This window comes from Convolutriloba macropyga, chromosome 13, assembly GCF_964194025.1.
Source record: "Convolutriloba macropyga chromosome 13, txConMacr16.3, whole genome shotgun sequence".
In the NCBI taxonomy this organism is placed as follows: domain Eukaryota; kingdom Metazoa; phylum Xenacoelomorpha; order Acoela; family Convolutidae; genus Convolutriloba; species Convolutriloba macropyga.
Window position 1 is genome coordinate 26753688 of NC_134480.1, and position 18207 is coordinate 26771894.

The 18207-nt window shown below is 34.0% G+C and overlaps 2 protein-coding genes across 4 annotated transcripts in view; one reads left to right on the forward strand and one right to left on the reverse strand.

Annotated features, from left to right (window-relative positions):
* Nucleotides 1-18207, forward strand: part of LOC142351847 (bestrophin-3-like) — a 464737-nt gene that overhangs the window by 339381 nt on the left and 107149 nt on the right. The window lies entirely within an intron of this gene.
* Nucleotides 1-18207, reverse strand: part of LOC142352169 (uncharacterized) — a 165434-nt gene that overhangs the window by 136078 nt on the left and 11149 nt on the right. The window contains exon 3 of the mRNA XM_075404574.1: nt 14061-14204. Within this exon, the coding sequence (XP_075260689.1) occupies nt 14061-14204 (144 nt within the window). The remainder of the gene's footprint in view (nt 1-14060; nt 14205-18207) is intronic.

Sequence of the window (18207 nt, forward strand, 5' to 3'; positions counted from 1 at the left end):
CTACATAAACTGGGGATACTCCATGCCGAGTTTAGTTCGATTTGAACAACTCCTTGACCCAACGAAATTTCTATATTTTTGAACATAGAATAAGCGAATATGCGAATAAGTCGATATTTCCGATTGAAACACGAACTTTTTTCCTAGGCAAGCTTTACCAGAAATTCTTTCTGTTTTACACTCTACATACCCAGGGGATACTCTATACCGAGTGTGGTTCGATTTGAACAACTCCTTGACCCGATCAAGAAGACCTATTTTTGAAAAAAAATATTCGAAATAATAGCAAATTTCCGTATCAAAAGCTAACTTTTTTCCTAGGCAAGCTATACCAATAATTCTTTCTGTTTTAGACTCTACATACACTGGGAATACTCCATGCCGAGTTTAGTTCGATTTGAACAACTCCTTGACCCGACGAAATTTCTATATTTTTGAAAATAGAATAAGCGAATAAATCGGTATTTCCGATTGAAATACGAACTTTTTTCCTAGGCAAGCTTTACCAAAAATTCTTTCTGTTTTACACTCTACATACCCAGGGGATACTCTATTCCGAGTTTGGTTCGATTTGAACAACTCTTTGACCCGATCAAGAAGACCTATTTTTGAAAAAAAATATTCGAAATAATAGCAAATTTCCGTATCAAAAGCTAAATTTTTTTCCTAGGCAAGCTATACCAAAAATCTTTCTGTTTTAGACTCTACATACACTGGGGATACTCCATGCCGAGTTTGGTTTGATTTGAATAACACCTTGACCCGATGAAATTTCTATATTTTTGAAAATAGAATAAGCGAATAAGTCGAGATTTCCGATTGAAATACGAACTTTTTTTCTAGGCAAGCTCTACCAAAAAATTTTTTTGTTTCACACTCTACATACCCAGGGGATACTCTATACCGTGTTTGGTTTGATTTGAACAACTCCTTGACCCGACGAAATTTCTATATTTTTGAAAATAGAATAAGCGAATAAATCGATATTTCCGATTGAAATAAGAACTTTTTTCCTAGGCAAGCTATACCAAAAATTCCTTTCGTTTTACACTCTACATACCCAGGGGATACTCTGTACCGAGTTTGGTTCGATTTGAACAACTCCTTGACCCGACGAAATTTCTATATTTTTGAAAATAGAATAAGCGAATAAATCGATATTTCCGATTGAAATACGAACTTTTTTCCTAGGCAAGCTTTACCAAAAATTCTTTCTGCTTTACACTCTACATACCCAGGGGATACTCTATTCCGAGTTTGGTTCGATTTGAACAACTCCTTGACCCGATCAAGAAGACCTATTTTTGAAAAAAAATATTCGAAATAATAGCAAATTTCCGTATCAAAAGCTAAATTTTTTTCATAGGCAAGCTATACCAAAAATCTTTCTGTTTTAGACTCTACATACACTGGGGATACTCCATGCCGAGTTTGGTTCGATTTGAACAACTCTTTTACCCGACGAAATTTCTATATTTTTGAAAATAGAAGAAGCGAATAATAAGCGAATAAGTCGACATTTCCGATTGAAATACGACCTTTTTTCCTAGGAAAGCTATACCAAAAATTCCTTTCGTTTTACACTCTACATACCCAGGGGATACTCTGTACCGAGTTTGGTTCGATTTGAACAACTCCTTGACCCGACGAAATTTCTATATTTTTGAAAATAGAATAAGCGAATAAATCGATATTTCCGATTGAAATACGAACTTTTTTCCTAGGCAAGCTTTACCAAAAATTCTTTCTGTTTTACACTCTACATACCCAGGGATACTCTATTCCGAGTTTGGTTCGATTTGAACAACTCCTTGACCCGATCAAGAAGACCTATTTTTGAAAAAAAATATTCGAAATAATAGCAAATTTCCGATTCAAAAGCTAAATTTTTTTCCTAGGCAAGCTATACCAAAAATCTTTCTGTTTTAGACTCTACATACACTGGGGATACTCCATGCCGAGTTTGGTTCGATTTGAACAACTCCTTGACCCGACGAAATTTCTATATTTTTGAAAATAGAAGAAGCGAATAATAAGCGAATAAGTCGACATTTCCGATTGAAATACGAACTTTTTTCCTAGGCAAGCTATACCAAAAATTGTTTCTGTTTTACACTCTACATACCCTGGGGATACTCCATACCGAGCTGGGTTCGATTTGAACAACTCCTTGACCCGATCAAAAAAACCTATTTTTGAAAAAAAGTATTCGAAATAATAGCAAATTTCCGTATCAAAAGATAACTTTTTTCCTAGGCAAGTTATACCAAAAATTCTTTCTGTTTTAGAATCTACATACACTGGGGATACTCCATGCCGAGTTTAGTTTGATTTGAACAACTCCTTGACCCAACGAAATTTCTATATTTTTGAACATAGAATAAGCGAATATGCGAATAAGTCGATATTTCCGATTGAAACACGAACTTTTTTCCTAGGCAAGCTATACCAAAAATTGTTTCTGTTTTACACTCTACATACCCTGGGGATACTCCATACCGAGTTTGGTTCGATTTGAACAACTCCTTGACCCGATCAAAAAGACCTATTTTTGAAAAAAAATATTCGAAATAGTAGCAAATTTCTGTATCAAAAGCTAATTTTTTTCCTAGGCAAGCTATACCAAAAATTCTTTCTGTTTTAGACTCTACATACACTGGGGATACTCCATGCCGAGTTTAGTTCGATTTGAACAACTCCTTGACCCAACGAAATTTCTATATTTTTGAAAATAGAATAAGCGAATAAGCGAATAAGTCGATATTTCCGATTGAAATACGAACTTTTTTCCTAGGCAAGCTATACCAAAAATTCTTTCTGTTTTACACTCTACATACCCAGGGGATACTCTATTCCGAGTTTGGTTCGATTTGAACAACTCCTTGACCCGATCAAGAAGACCTATTTTTGAAAAAAAATATTCGAAATAATAGCAAATTTCCGTATCAAAAGCTAAATTTTTTTCCTAGGCAAGCTATACCAAAAATCTTTCTGTTTTAGACTCTACATACACTGGGGATACTCCATGCCGAGTTTGGTTCGATTTGAACAACTCCTTGACCCGACGAAATTTCTATATTTTTGAAAATAGAATAAGCGAATAAATCGATATTTCCGATTGAAATACGAACTTTTTTCCTAGGCAAGCTTTACCAAAAATTCTTTCTGTTTTACACTCTACATACCCAGGGGATACTCTATTCCGAGTTTGGTTCGATTTGAACAACTCCTTGACCCGATCAAGAAGACCTATTTTTGAAAAAAAATATTCGAAATAATAGCAAATTTCCGTATCAAAAGCTAAATTTTTTTCCTAGGCAAGCTATACCAAAAATCTTTCTGTTTTAGACTCTACATACACTGGGGATACTCCATGCCGAGTTTGGTTCGATTTGAACAACTCCTTGACCCGACGAAATTTCTATATTTTTGAAAATAGAAGAAGCGAATAATAAGCGAATAAGTCGACATTTCCGATTGAAATACGAACTTTTTTCCTAGGCAAGCTATACCAAAAATTGTTTCTGTTTTACACTCTACATACCCTGGAGATACTCCATACCGAGCTGGGTTCGATTTGAACAACTCCTTGACCCGATCAAAAAACCTATTTTTGAAAAAAAAGTATTCGAAATAATAGCAAATTTCCGTATCAAAAGCTAACTTTTTTCCTAGGCAAGTTATACCAAAAATTCTTTCCGTTTTAGACTCTACATACACTGGGGATACTCCATGCCGAGTTTAGTTCGATTTGAACAACTCCTTGACCCAAAGAAATTTCTATATTTTTGAACATTGAATAAGCGAATATGCGAATAAGTCGATATTTCCGATTGAAACACGAACTTTTTTCCTAGGCAAGCTATACCAAAAATTGTTTCTGTTTTACACTCTACATACCCTGGGGATACTCCATACCGAGCTGGTTCGATTTGAACAACTCCTTGACCCGATCAAAAAGACCTATTTTTGAAAAAAAAAATATTCGAAATAGTAGCAAATTTCCGTATCAAAAGCTAACTTTTTTCCTAGGCAAGCTATACCAAAAATTCTTTCTGTGTTAGACTCTACATACACTGGGGATACTCCATGCCGAGTTTAGTTCGATTTGAACAACTCCTTGACCCAACGAAATTTCTATATTTTTGAAAATAGAATAAGCGAATAAGTCGATATTTCCGATTGAAATACGAACTTTTTTCCTAGGCAAGCTATACCAAAAATTCTTTCTGTTTTAGACTCTACATACCCTGGGGATACTCCATACCGAGTTTGGTTCGATTTGAACAACTCCTTGACCCGATCAAAAAGACCTATTTTTGAAAAAAAAGTATTCGAAATAATAGCAAATTTCCGTATCAAAAGCTAACTTTTTTCCTAGGCAAGTTATACCAAAAATTCTTTCTGTTTTAGACTCTACATACACTGGGGATACTCCATGCCGAGTTTAGTTCGATTTGAACAACTCCTTGACCCAAAGAAATTTCTATATTTTTGAACATTGAATAAGCGAATATGCGAATAAGTCGATATTTCCGATTGAAACACGAACTTTTTTCCTAGGCAAGCTATACCAAAAATTGTTTCTGTTTTACACTCTACATACCCTGGGGATACTCCATACCGAGTTCGGTTCGATTTGAACAACTCCTTGACCCGATCAAAAAGACCTATTTTTGAAAAAAAAATATTCGAAATAATAGCAAATTTCCGTATCAAAAGCTAACTTTTTTCCTAGGGAAGCTATACCAAAAATTGTTTCTGTTTTACACTCTACATACCCTGGAGATACTCCATACCGAGCTGGGTTCGATTTGAACAACTCCTTGACCCGATCAAAAAACCTATTTTTGAAAAAAAGTATTCGAAATAATAGCAAATTTCCGTATCAAAAGCTAACTTTTTTCCTAGGCAAGTTATACCAAAAATTCTTTCTGTTTTAGACTCTACATAAACTGGGGATACTCCATGCCGAGTTTAGTTCGATTTGAACAACTCCTTGACCCAACGAAATTTCTATATTTTTGAACATAGAATAAGCGAATATGCGAATAAGTCGATATTTCCGATTGAAACACGAACTTTTTTCCTAGGCAAGCTTTACCAAAAATTCTTTCTGTTTTAGACTCTACATACCCTGGGGATACTCCATACCGAGTTCGGTTCGATTTGAACAACTCCTTGACCCGATCAAAAAGACCTATTTTTGAAAAAAAATATTCGAAATAATAGCAAATTTCCGTATCAAAAGCTAACTTTTTTCCTAGGCAAGCTATACCAAAAATTCTTTCTGTTTTAGACTCTACATACACTGGGAATACTCCATGCCGAGTTTAGTTCGATTTGAACAACTCCTTGAACCAACGAAATTTCTATATTTTTGAAAATAGAATAAGCGAATAAGCGAATAAGTCGATATTTCCGATTGAAATACGAACTTTTTCCTAGGCAAGCTATACCAAAAATTCTTTCTGTTTTAGCCTCTACATACCCTGGGGATACTCCACACCGAGTGCGGTTCGATTTGAACAACTCCTTGACCCGATCAAAAAGACCTATTTTTGAAAAAAATATTCGAAATAATAGCAAATTTCCGTATCAAAAGCTAACTTTTTTTCCTAGGCAAGCTATACCAAAAATTCTTTCTGTTTTAGACTCTACATACACTGGGGATACTCCATGTCGAGTTTAGTTCGATTTGAACAACTCCTTGAACCAACGAAATTTCTATATTTTTGAAAATAGAATAAGCGAATAAGCGAATAAGTCGATATTTCCGATTGAAATACGAACTTTTTTCCTAGGCAAGCTATACCAAAAATCTTTCTGTTTTAGACTCTACATACACTGGGGATACTCCATGCCGAGTTTGGTTTGATTTGAACAACTCCTTGACCCGACGAAATTTCTGTATTTTTGAAAATAGAAGAAGCGAATAATAAGCGAATAAGTCGACATTTCCGATTGAAACACGAACTTTTTTCCTAGGCAAGCTATACCAAAAATTGTTTCTGTTATACACTCTACATACCCTGGGGATACTCAATGCCGAGTTTAGTTCGATTTGAACAACTCCTTGACCCAACGAAATTTCTATATTTTTGAAAATAGAATAAGCGAATAAGCGAATAAGTCGATATTTCCTATTGAAATACGAACTTTTTTCCTAGGCAAGCTATACCAAAAACTCTTTCTGTTTTAGCCTCTACATACCCTGGGGATACTCCATACCGAGTTCGGTTTGATTTGAACAACTCCTTGAGCCGATCAAAAAGACCTATTTTTGAAAAAAATATTCGAAATAATAGCAAATTTCCGTATCAAAAGCTAACTTTTTTCCTAGGCAAGCTATACCAAAAATTCTTTCTGTTTTAGACTCTACTTACACTGGGGATACTCCATGCCGAGTTTAGTTCGATTTGAACAACTCCTTGAACCAACGAAATTTCTATATTTTTGAAAATAGAATAAGCGAATAAGCGAATAAGTCGATATTTCCGATTGAAATACGAACTTTTTTCCTAGGCAAGCTTTACCAAAAATTCTTTCTGTTTTAACCTCTACATACCCTGGGGATACTCCATACCGAGTGCGGTTCGATTTGAAAAACTTCTTGACCCGATCAAAAAGACCTATTTTTGAAAAAAAATATTCGAAATAATAGCAAATTTCCGTATCAAAAAATAACTTTTTTCCTAGGCAAGCTTTACCAAAAATTCTTTCTGTTTTACACTCTACATACCCTGGAGATACTCCATATCGAGTTTGGTTCGATTTGAACAACTCCTTGACCCGATCAAAAAGACCTATTTTTGAAAAAAAATATTCGAAATAATAGCAACTTTTCCGTATCAAAAGCTAACTTTTTTCCTAGGCAAGCTTTACCAAAAATTCTTTCTGTTTTAGACTCTACTTACAATGGGGATACTTCATGCCGAGTTTGGTTCGATTTGAACAACTCCTTGACCCGATCAAAAAGACCTATTTTTGAAAAAAATATTCGAAATAATAGCAAATTTCCGTATCAAAAAATAACTTTTTTCCTAGGCAAGCTTTACCAAAAATTCTTTCTGTTTTAGACTCTAAATACACAGGGGATACTCCATACCGAGTTTGGTTCGATTTGAATAACTCCTTGACCCGACGAAATTTCTATTTTTTTGAAAATAGAATAAGCGAATAAGTCGATATTTCCGATTGAAATACGAACTTTTTTCCTAGGCAAGCTATACCAAAAATTCTTTCTGTTTTAGCCTCTACATACCCTGGGGATACTCCATCCCGAGTTCGGTTCGATTTAAACAACTCCTTGACCCGATCAAAAAGCCCTTTTTTTGAAATTATATATTCGAAATAATCGCAAATTTCCGTATCAAAAGCTAACTTATTTCCTAGGCAAGCTATACCAAAAATTCTTTCTGTTTTAGACTCTAGATACACAGGGGATACTCCATACCGAGTTTGGTTTGATTTGAATAACTCCTTGACCCGATGAAAATTCTATATTTTTGAAAATAGAATAATCGAATAAGTCGATATTTCCGATTGAAACACGAACTTTTTTCCTAGGCAAGCTATACCAAAAAATCTTTCTGTTTTAGCCTCTACATACCCTGGGGATACTCCATACCGAGTTTGGTTCGATTTGAACAGCTCCTTGACCCGATCAAAAAGCTCTTTTTTTGAAATTATATATTCGAAATAATCGCAAATTTCCGTATCAAAAGCTAACTTATTTCCTAGGCAAGCTATACCAAAAATTCTTTCTGTTTTGGACTCTAGATACACAGAGGATACTCCATACCGAGTTTGGTTCGATTTGAATAACTCCTTGACCCGATGAAAAAGACGTATTTTTAAAATTCTATAATTTCTAAAATGCGGAAAAATCGTAATTTTGAGCATATAATGGAATGTTTTCAACGATTCTCTTGGTAATCTAGGGTTTCCCCTAAAAATCCTCAAAAACAAACCATGCAAAAGTTAATAGAAGCAGTACAAATAAATGATAAAGAAAAAAAAGCTCTCAGATGGGACAATTTTGAATTCAGATTAGCTAAATCATAAGCATCAAATAAACAATTTCTCAATATGTAAGAAAAAACTACAAGACAAACACTAAAACAACACTGCTATAACAATTATTCCACTAGCACAACACCATTTGAAAATAAGCAATCAAAAACGTCAGCCGCAAATCGACTTTCGTTTATTGGGGACCATCGTTTACCCCAGCTGGAAAATTGCCTAGGCACTTCTTTTTTCGCAGGAATTCTTTTTTTTTGGTACAGCTACAACCTTCTTCTTGGTATGAAAACCGAGACATCTGATCCTGCCAACTTTTAAATGATCAATTCGCCATATTTTTCTCTCTTTTTCTCGATAAGATTCCTGGCACGTTTGCAGTCTCCACTGCCAAAAAAATTGACCCAGCCATTGTAACGCCATTGTTTTTTTTTCGCCCGTTTTCTGATTTGGTCTTAATTTGCCCAACTTGATCGATTTCGCATTCTAAAATATCTTCCAGACCTTCGCTAGTACTTGCCCAGGCTCGCACTTAGCTTGGAAATTGACGAACCTTATAAAGGTTGCGAGATCTAAATCAACTTGACGTCTTGTCCTATAAAATTCCTTGTCTTTTTTAAAACCTTCGAAACATTTAACTCTTATCTCCTTTTGGCGTCCTCCTGGACTCAAGAACTCATTAACATTAACTCCCTGTCCAGGTACATGGTCGTCAAAATACCTTGACTGCTTCTCACTTGATCTAAAATACTCAGTTCCTGCTATTAAAATGACCTTGGGCACGTTCGACACTCTGATCTGCGCTCTACAGCAGCGCGCGCAGCTATTCTGCGACGTGCAACACTCGTACGGTACCACACGTAGCACGGGCGGGGGTATTCTGGTGTAGCTGCCAGATTTGGGGGGGGGTTGGGTGGGGGGGGCTCTGACACTTCCTCATTGCTTTCACTAACTTACTATCACCATTTGAATGTTTCCGATACATTTCGTTTCATATGCACCTCTTTGCAGGTTAATTATAATGGTCTAGCCGGACAGCGCTTCCTAGCACTCCTCCTGCTGTCAGATCACCTGCTCAGATTGTATAGAGCTGGTCATTTGGCAATGCGGCAGTTCATTCGAATATTTCACATTGCCAACACATATAACTTACCTGTAGAGAGGCGAAAAACAACTTGCATTCAAATTTCATATTTCAAAAGCTGTTACTAAACGGAATCAACGAAAATGAAATTATTTCAATTTCGTTAGAACCAGCGACGAGTGGGGGGATGGGCGGGGGTTTGTCGGGCACGGGAGTAACGAGGGGGCTAGATCTTCAAAACGCCATATCTTCAAGACTACTGAAACAATTCTTAAAAATGAAGGTGTTTTGGAATCAGGAAGAAAAGGGCTATCATCTGGAGCAAAAAAAGTTCCGAAAAACAGTTTTATATATATTCGGAAAGAGCGTTAAAAATGCAAGAAGATGAGCTACGGTACGTTTCTCAGTTCGTTCGCACTAAAAAGTTATTAAACAAAGAAACTTTAAAAATGACCAAAATTTCGTAAATTTTGCAACTATTACTAGCACTACAGAGGCTTATTACAACGCCAACGTCGAATGAACTACAAAGATTTTCTTTTGGGTTGTAAGACACGTTAAATAAGCTAAATTTCAGTCATAAGAGCTTTGCAAAATATTGTCTAAAGAAAAAAATATTAGTGAAAGATTCTCGAAAAAGAGGTAAAATTCTTTGTCGAAATTTACTCTTTTACAAAATTTCTGGCTTGAACTACCTTAAAATGAAAAAATACATTTAAAATTAGAAAAAACGTAAAAAATACAAGAAAATGAGCTATGGTACGTTTCTCAATTCGTTCGTACTAAAAAGTTATTAAACAACGAATCTTTAATAATGACCAAAATTTCGTAAATTTTGCAACTATTACTAGCACTACAGAGGCTTATTACAGCGCCAACGTTAAATGAACTACAAAGATTTTCTTTTAGATTGTAAGACACGTTAAATAAGCTATATTTTAGTCATAGAAACTTTGCAAAATATTGTCTAAAGAAAAAAAATATTAGTGAAAGATTCTTGAAAAAAAGGTAAAATTCTTTGTCGAAAGTTACTCTTTTACAAAATTTTTGTTTTGAATTACCTTAAAGTGAAAAAATATATTTATAATTAAAAGAAGCGTAAAAAATGCCAGAAAATGAGCTATAGTACGTTTCTCAATTCGTTCATACTAAAAAGTTATTAAACAACGAATCTTTAATAATGATCAAAATTTCGTAAATTTTGCAACTATTACTAGCACTACAGAGGCTTATTACAGCGCCAACGTTGAATGAACTACAATTATTTTCTTTTGGATTGTAAGACACGTTAAATAAGCTAAATTTTATTTGTAGAAACTTTGCAAAATATTGCATAAACAAAAAAATGTTAGTGAAAAATTCTCGAAAAAAAAGGTAAATTTTTTTGTCGAAATAAATTCTTCTACTCAAACTAAACTAAAGTTAACATATATCTATATTTAACCAGAAACAACGTCGAAACTTCTAGAAAATGGACTTTATCACCCGAATCATTTCACCCTAACTAAAAAGTTATTAAACGAGAAAGATTAAGTGACCAAAAATTCGAAAACTTTGTAATTCTTAGTAGCACTACAGAGTCTTATTACCGTTCAAAAAATAAATAAAATACAAACGTTTTTTGGTTTGTAAGAACCATTAAAAATGCTAAATTTTAATCTGAAAAACTTTGCAAAACAATGCCTGAATAAACAAATATAAGATTCTTAATGATTTTCTTTATTAAACCATGATTTGTAAAAAACCGGGACTTTCTTTATTAATTTTAGCACTCGCCCGTTAAACTAAGTTTTTTTTAGTGCTGTCATAAATTATTTTACGGCTCATTTACTAAAAATGTTGATAATTTATTATACTCGCTAATTTAATTTTCACTCCTTGACGATTCAGTAACATAATGAAGAACAAATCCTTTTTAATGATTATTTTATGTATATTTTTTAGTACCAAGGGCTGTTTTGACATTTTTAATATCAGGATACGACGTCTGTAATGTTTTTTAAATGATTTGCTCATGTAAATTGGTTTCAGTTGACCGAATAAGATCCGGCACATCACTCTTTTAAAAGGAAAGCAAAAATCAGAAATGATAGTTTGCAGATTTTTCTTAGTCTTCCGTTTTAATATCCAATAGTCGTCTCGATTTGTGAAATCATTCTTCAGCTCTTTCACGTGAACCAAAAATAATGCAACTAGAAGTGGTTTCTCAGAAAATTGTTTACAGTGGCGATGGTTCCAGGAGAGCTAATGATACTCAAGATGCAAAAAAATTGAAAATCATCAGAAAAAGATTTGCTGATTTCCTTAAAAAATTTTTTCACAAGAGCATTTCTATTGATGAAGTAAAAACAACAAGTCAATGTGAGAAAGGACCTTTTAACCCTCTTGGTCAGAAGGAAACTATAAATTTGAAAAAATATACTTTGCAAAAAAATAAACAAATTTTTTTTATTGTTTTATAATTATTTTCCCAGTTTTTTACTCTAAGACGACCCACAGACCGTCAATTTTTGTTCCAGTTTTTGTTGTTATAGACTCCAACTATCTTTGATTTGTTTTTGAATTTTGATGAAGAAGTAAGTCATGTGAAATTGAACTTTGAAATAAATTAAACTTTGAAAAATAGAAACGATATTTAAGAAGTTCAATTTTTTTGAACAGCCTAGGGTTTTAACGACAAGGATAAAGCTTTCTTAGTAATTTTTTTTGATTTTTTGTTTTTGCTGTTCTTTTTGTATTCATCTGACATATAATGAAAGTTTAAAAACTTCCTATATGGTTCCACATATATTTTGTTAATGTGGCGAGTTGATATGTATAGGTTTAAATCAATTGGAGGGTTGCTATTTTGAAAACAAAAACGTATGTTTGATCTTTGCCTCTTTTCTGTTCTTCGTCGACCTGTTACTGCATCTCTTTACTGAAAGGTCTCGTATCTTATCTAGTGAGAAACAGGTTAATTTGTTGAAATCACGTTTTAGCTGATTCCTTTTTCACTTTGTTAATTAGAGTTGTGTTAGACACCAACTTTTGTGTCGCAATAATTGTTTTCTGTTATACGGTTTTATTGTTGGTGATGTCTTTTACTTTCATTAATGGCAAGTCTCATCGGCCATGATGTCAAGCATATTTGTTCACTTAATCCAGCATTATTTTTCACATTGTTTTGTGGAATTTTAAAAATTTTCCAACTCTTCCTCATTTGGTAGACAATTAAATAAAAACGTGGATGAGCGGGATCGGAACATTGTGTAGGAGCGTATATGACTGAGCATCCCTGTCTATTCTAAGAATCCACTAACCCAAAATTTAGCATTCCAGGCATTTTGTTCATCTTCAGTATGGACATACTCTCTTCGGTACTTTAACCTGGGTTGTATACGGACTCGTTTATTGGTAAGAAAATTTATTTTTTTCATTGATTTATTTTATTTTTTTATTTATTGTCAATTTTGTGCAATACTTTCGTTATTGAAGGTCTGCAGAGATCATTCATGCATATGGTCTGGGACAATATTTCGAGCGCACTTTAGTCTGGACAATGGTCTGGAACTCGTCTGGACAATGGTCTGGAACTTGTCTGATCAGGGGTCACTTCGGTCTGGAACTCGTCTGATCAGAGGCGGCTTCGAGCGCACTTCGAGCGCACAACGATCTTCGAGCGCACACTCGTCTGATCAGAGGTCACTTCGGTCTGGGACGGTCTGATCAGAGGTCACACTTGTCTGGGACGGTCTGATCAGGGACAATTTCGAGCGCGACCTCAACCTGGGTATGTACTCGACCTTTGAGTAAATGCCTATTTTAAGTAACTTTTGCAATTGAAACGTCTCAGTTATGAAAGTACAAATCATATTGCATAAATATGTATTACGTAATTGTTGTCTGCTAGTCTTAATGTTAAACATTCTCATATGAGTCGGTGCTTTTTTGTCACGTATTTCTCATTTGAATCAAACTGCATTATAGATTGTAATTAACACGGCCGTTTTACACTTTTTTCCCATAAGTTGTATTCTTGATGACACTTCAGGCGACACTCGGGTTCATGGCGTCGATATAATCGTTTACTACATTCTTCAAGCCACCATGACCTTTTAATCGAGTCATAGACAAGTGAAATGGAGGCAAAATTACCGTACTAAAGTTCTCCGCACTTTTTCAGTCAGGATGTTAAACAGATGGTCAGCTCTTAACGAAGAAGTCGCGGGACCAAGTTTTATTTTATTTCAAAACTTTAAGAGCAAAAAATGATCACATCACCGTATAAGCACTGATTATTTTTTCTTTGTATGAAAAAAAAAGAACTTTTATTTTTTCTAGAAGAAACATCAATTATTTTTTCTGATGTGTATTTAAGGTTTAGGAAAGCCAGTCGATTTTTTAAAAGATTTGAAAAGATTTTTTAATCAATTTGAATATCGAACGAACAATATATTTTGCTGTGGATACTCACGAGTTGAAAAACGCAAGAAAAAATTCTTATAATTTTTTGAAAGTTGTTTTACTTTTTTGTTGCATTTGTATCAACTTATCAGTTTATCCTGCTTATTGAAGGTGTTTCTCAACTCTTAGTTCAATAATTATTCATCGCCGTTTTTGAGATGAAAATTGCAAACAAAATCCATTTTTGATCTACAATGAAAATCTTTGTATTTTTTGTTTACGAGTTAACGAATTAGGGAGCAGTAAGGGATGCCAGTAGCTTCGCTCTCTTCAAAATAATTAACTTCTTTTTGCAGCACAATTTTGGGGTGACCAGCTATATATGTTTTAAATTACGTCACGTTTTTGGGGTATGAAAGATTTCTGCGGTGTTATTTCTCTTTCACGGCAACTCATCGCACTGTTTAATAGCATTATATTGCTATGAAACCTCAAACGTGTTTCGGCTTAAAAACAATCCAAAACATCTTCAGTTTCCTGTACGTAGTGAATAAAATGGCCGTACCTGGATAAGAAATTTGAGTATGTCTAGATGTCCAAATGCTGCAGCATGTCTGAGGGCAGTGTCGCCGTGATTGTCTCTCCTGTGAATATTGGCCCCATTCTCACATAGCAGCTCCACTGCGTCAAAGTGGCCATTTATTGAAGCCTAAGGATGCGATTGAGAGTTTTAAAAAATTTATGATTGCCTTCTGCGCTGAACAATGGACAATCTAATTAAATTGAAAGTTCGTGTTAGGCGAGTTGTCCACAGACGGTGTAAGGAATTGAACTTTTGCACAGCGATTACTTCTACTCGAAAACTTCTCTACCCGGCCGAGGAATTTGGCCATAATTATGTAAGATCAGCGGCAACTAGCGTTTACAAGTCGGAAAATTCACCGCAATTTTCTTACATAATTTTGCGTTGAATGCGTTGAATTTGAAGACAAAAATTCAACGCACTCAACGCAAAATTATGTAAGAAAATTGCGGTGAATTTTCCGACTTGTCAACGCTAGTTGCCGCTGATCTTACATATTTAGCGTTGAATTCAGCGTAGATCTTACATATTTAGCGCTGAATTTAGCGTAGATCTTCCATAATTAGCGTTGAATTTAGCGTAGATCTTACATATTTTTGCGTTGAATTTAGCGTTGATCTTACAAAAAATCAAAGCGTCCACTTGAATTATTAACCTCCAGTTGCGTATGGGACTCAAACTGCTGACCTCCTGTTTGCTTGTCTTCTACCATTGTGCCACAGTACCTTGGTTTCCTTAAGAGCCGCAATTCTTATAAAGCGTAGATCTTACATATTTTGCGATGAATTTAGCGTAGATCTTACATATTTTGCGTTGATTTTGCGTAGTATTTAACTTAGCATATTCAACGCATTTACCATGTGAGGCGTACTGGGAAAAATTTAAAAACTTTTAAAAGTTTTGAAAAAAAATTTGATTTCCTAAAATGGTCTGAAATGGTTTTTGCACCGTAAGAGAGCACTCAAAGATTATTCTTCGCTGACTTCATTTTTCTCACTTGTGCAGCATAGGTGTCGAAACAGTAAAAAAAAAATAATTTTTCGAAAAAAAACGTGAAAAATTTGAAATCGTAACATAGTCTGAAGTGGATTTTGCACTATAAAGGAGCACTAAAAATAATTTTTTTCTGACCTCATGTTTCTCACCTTTGCAATATAGGGTTCAAAACAGTGAAAAAAATTGATTCTCAACTCGTTAAATCATCTGAAATGGATTTTGCACTATAAAAGAGCACTAAAAAGCGATTTTTTTTGCTGTGAAGTATAGGGGACGAAATAGTGGAAAAATTGACTTTTTGAAAAAAAAACTTTTGAAATCGTAAAGTGGTCTGAAATGGAATGGAAAGATTAGCGTTGAATACCCTAAATTTATGTAAGATCAACGCTAAGTTCAACGCTAAATATGTAAGATCTACGCCAAAATTCAACGCAAAATAATGTAAGATTAGCGTTGAATGCGTTGATATTAAAACGATCAACGCTAAAATTCAACGCTAAATATGTAAGATCTACGTCAAAATTCAACGCAAAATTATGAAAGTATAGCGTTGAATGCGTTGATATTATAAAAGATCAACGCTAAAATTCAACGCTAAATATGTAAGATATACGTCAAAATATAACGCAAAATTATGTAAGATTAGCGTTGAATGCGTTGAATTTATGTAAGATCAACGCTAAATTGAACAATAAATATGTAAGATCTACGCCAAATTTCAACGAAAAATAAAGAAAGATTAGCGTTGAATGCGTTGATATTATAAAAGATCAACGCTAAAATTCAACGCTAAATATGTAAGATCTACGCCAAAATTCAACGCAAAATTATGTAAGTATAGCGTTGAATGCGTTGAAATTATGTAAGATGAACGCTAAATTCAACGCTAAATATGTGAGATCTACGCTAAATTCAACGCTAAAAATGTAAGGTCTACGCTAAATTCAACGCTAAATATGTAAGATCTACGAAAAAATTTAACGCAAAATTATGTAAGATTAGCGATGAATGCGTTGAATTTATGTGAGATAAACGTTAAAATTCAACGCTAAATTTGTAAGATCTACTAAGTCGTTAAATCATCTGAAAAGGATTTTGCACTATAAAAGAGCTCTAAAAAGTGATTTTTTTGCTGTGAAGTATAGGGGACGAAATAGTGGAAAAATTGATTTTTTGAAAAAAAACTTTTTGAAATCGTAAAGTGGTCTGAAATGGAATGGAAAGATTAGCGTTGAATGCCTTAGATTTATGTAAGATCAACCCTAAGTTCAACGCTAAATATGTAAGATCTACGCTAAAATTCAACGCAAAATGTGTAAAATCTACGCCAAAATTCAACGCAAAATTACAAATGATTAGCGTTGAATGTGTTGAATTTATGTAAGATCAACGCTAAAATTGAACGCTAAATATGTAAGATCTACGCCAAAATTCAACAAAAAATTATGTAAGTATAGCGTTGAATGTGTTGAAATTATGTAAAATCAACGCTAAATTCAACGCTAAATATGTAAGGACTACGCTAATTTCAACGCTAAATAGGTAAAATCTACAACAAAATTTAACGCAAAATTATGTAAGATTAACGATGAATGCGTTGAATTCATGTAAGATCAACGCTGAAATTGAACGCTAAATATGTAAGATCTACGCCAAAATTCAAAGCAAAATAATGTAAGATTATTGTTGAATGCGTTGATGTTTTAAAAGATCAACGCTAAAATTCAACGCTAATTTTGTAAGATCTACGCCAAAACTTAACGCAAAATTATGTAAGATTAGCGATGAATGCGTTGAATTTATGTAAGATCAAAGCTAAAATTCAGCGCCTAATATGTAAGATCTACGCCAAAATTCAACGCAAAATTACGTAAGATTAGCGTTGAATGCGTTGAATTCATGTAAGATCAACGCTGAAATTGAACGCTAAATATGTAAGATCTACGTCAAAATTCAACGCACAATTATGTAAGATTAGCGTTGAATGCGTTGAATTTATGTAAGATCAGCGTTATATTCAACGCTAAATATGTAAAATCTACGCCAAAATTCAACGCAAAATAATGTAAGATTAGCGTTGAAAGCGTTGATATTATAAAAGATCAACGCTAAAATTCAACGCTAAATATGTAAGATCTACGCCAAAATTCAACGCAAAATTATGTAAGTTTAGCGTTGAATGCGTTGAAATTATGTAAGATCGACGCTAAATTCAATGCTAAATATGTAAGATCTACGCTAAAAACGTAAGATCTACGCTAAATTCATAGCTAAATATGTAAGATCTGCGACAAAATTTAACGCAAAATTACGTAAGATTAGCGTTGAATGCGTTGAATTCATGTAAGATCAACGCTGAAATTGAACGCTAAATATGTAAGATCTACGCCAAAATTCAAAGCAAAATAATGTAAGATTAGCGTTGAATGCGTTGATGTTTTAAAAGATCAACGCTAAAATTCAACGCTAATTTTGTAAGATCTACGCCAAAACTTAACGCAAAATTATGTAAGGTTAGCGATGAATGCGTTGAATTTTTGTAAGATCAACGCTAAAATTCAACGCTTAATATGTAAGATCTACGCCAAAATTCAACGCAAAATTACGTAAGATTAGCCTTGAATGCGTTGAATTCATGTAAGATCAACGCTGAAATTGAACGCTAAATATGTAAGATCTACGCCAAAATTCAAAGCAAAATAATGTAAGATTAGCGTTGAATGCGTTGATGTTTTAAAAGATCAACGCTAAAATTCAACGCTAATTTTGTAAGATCTACGCCAAAACTTAACGCAAAATTATGTAAGATTAGCGATGAATGCGTTGAATTTATGTAAGATCAACGCCAAAATTCAACTCTAAATATGTAAGATCTACGCCAAAAATCAACGCAAAATTATGTAAGTATAGCGTTGAATGCGTTGATATTATAAAAGATCAACGTCAAAATTCAACGCTAAATATGTAAGATCTACGCCAAAATTTAACGCAAATTTATGTAAGATTAGCTATGAATGCGTTGAATTTATGTAAGATCAACGCTAAAATTCAACGCTAAATATGTAAGATCTACTAAGTCGTTAAATCATCTGAAATGGATTTTGCACTATAAAAGAGCACTAAAAAGTGATTT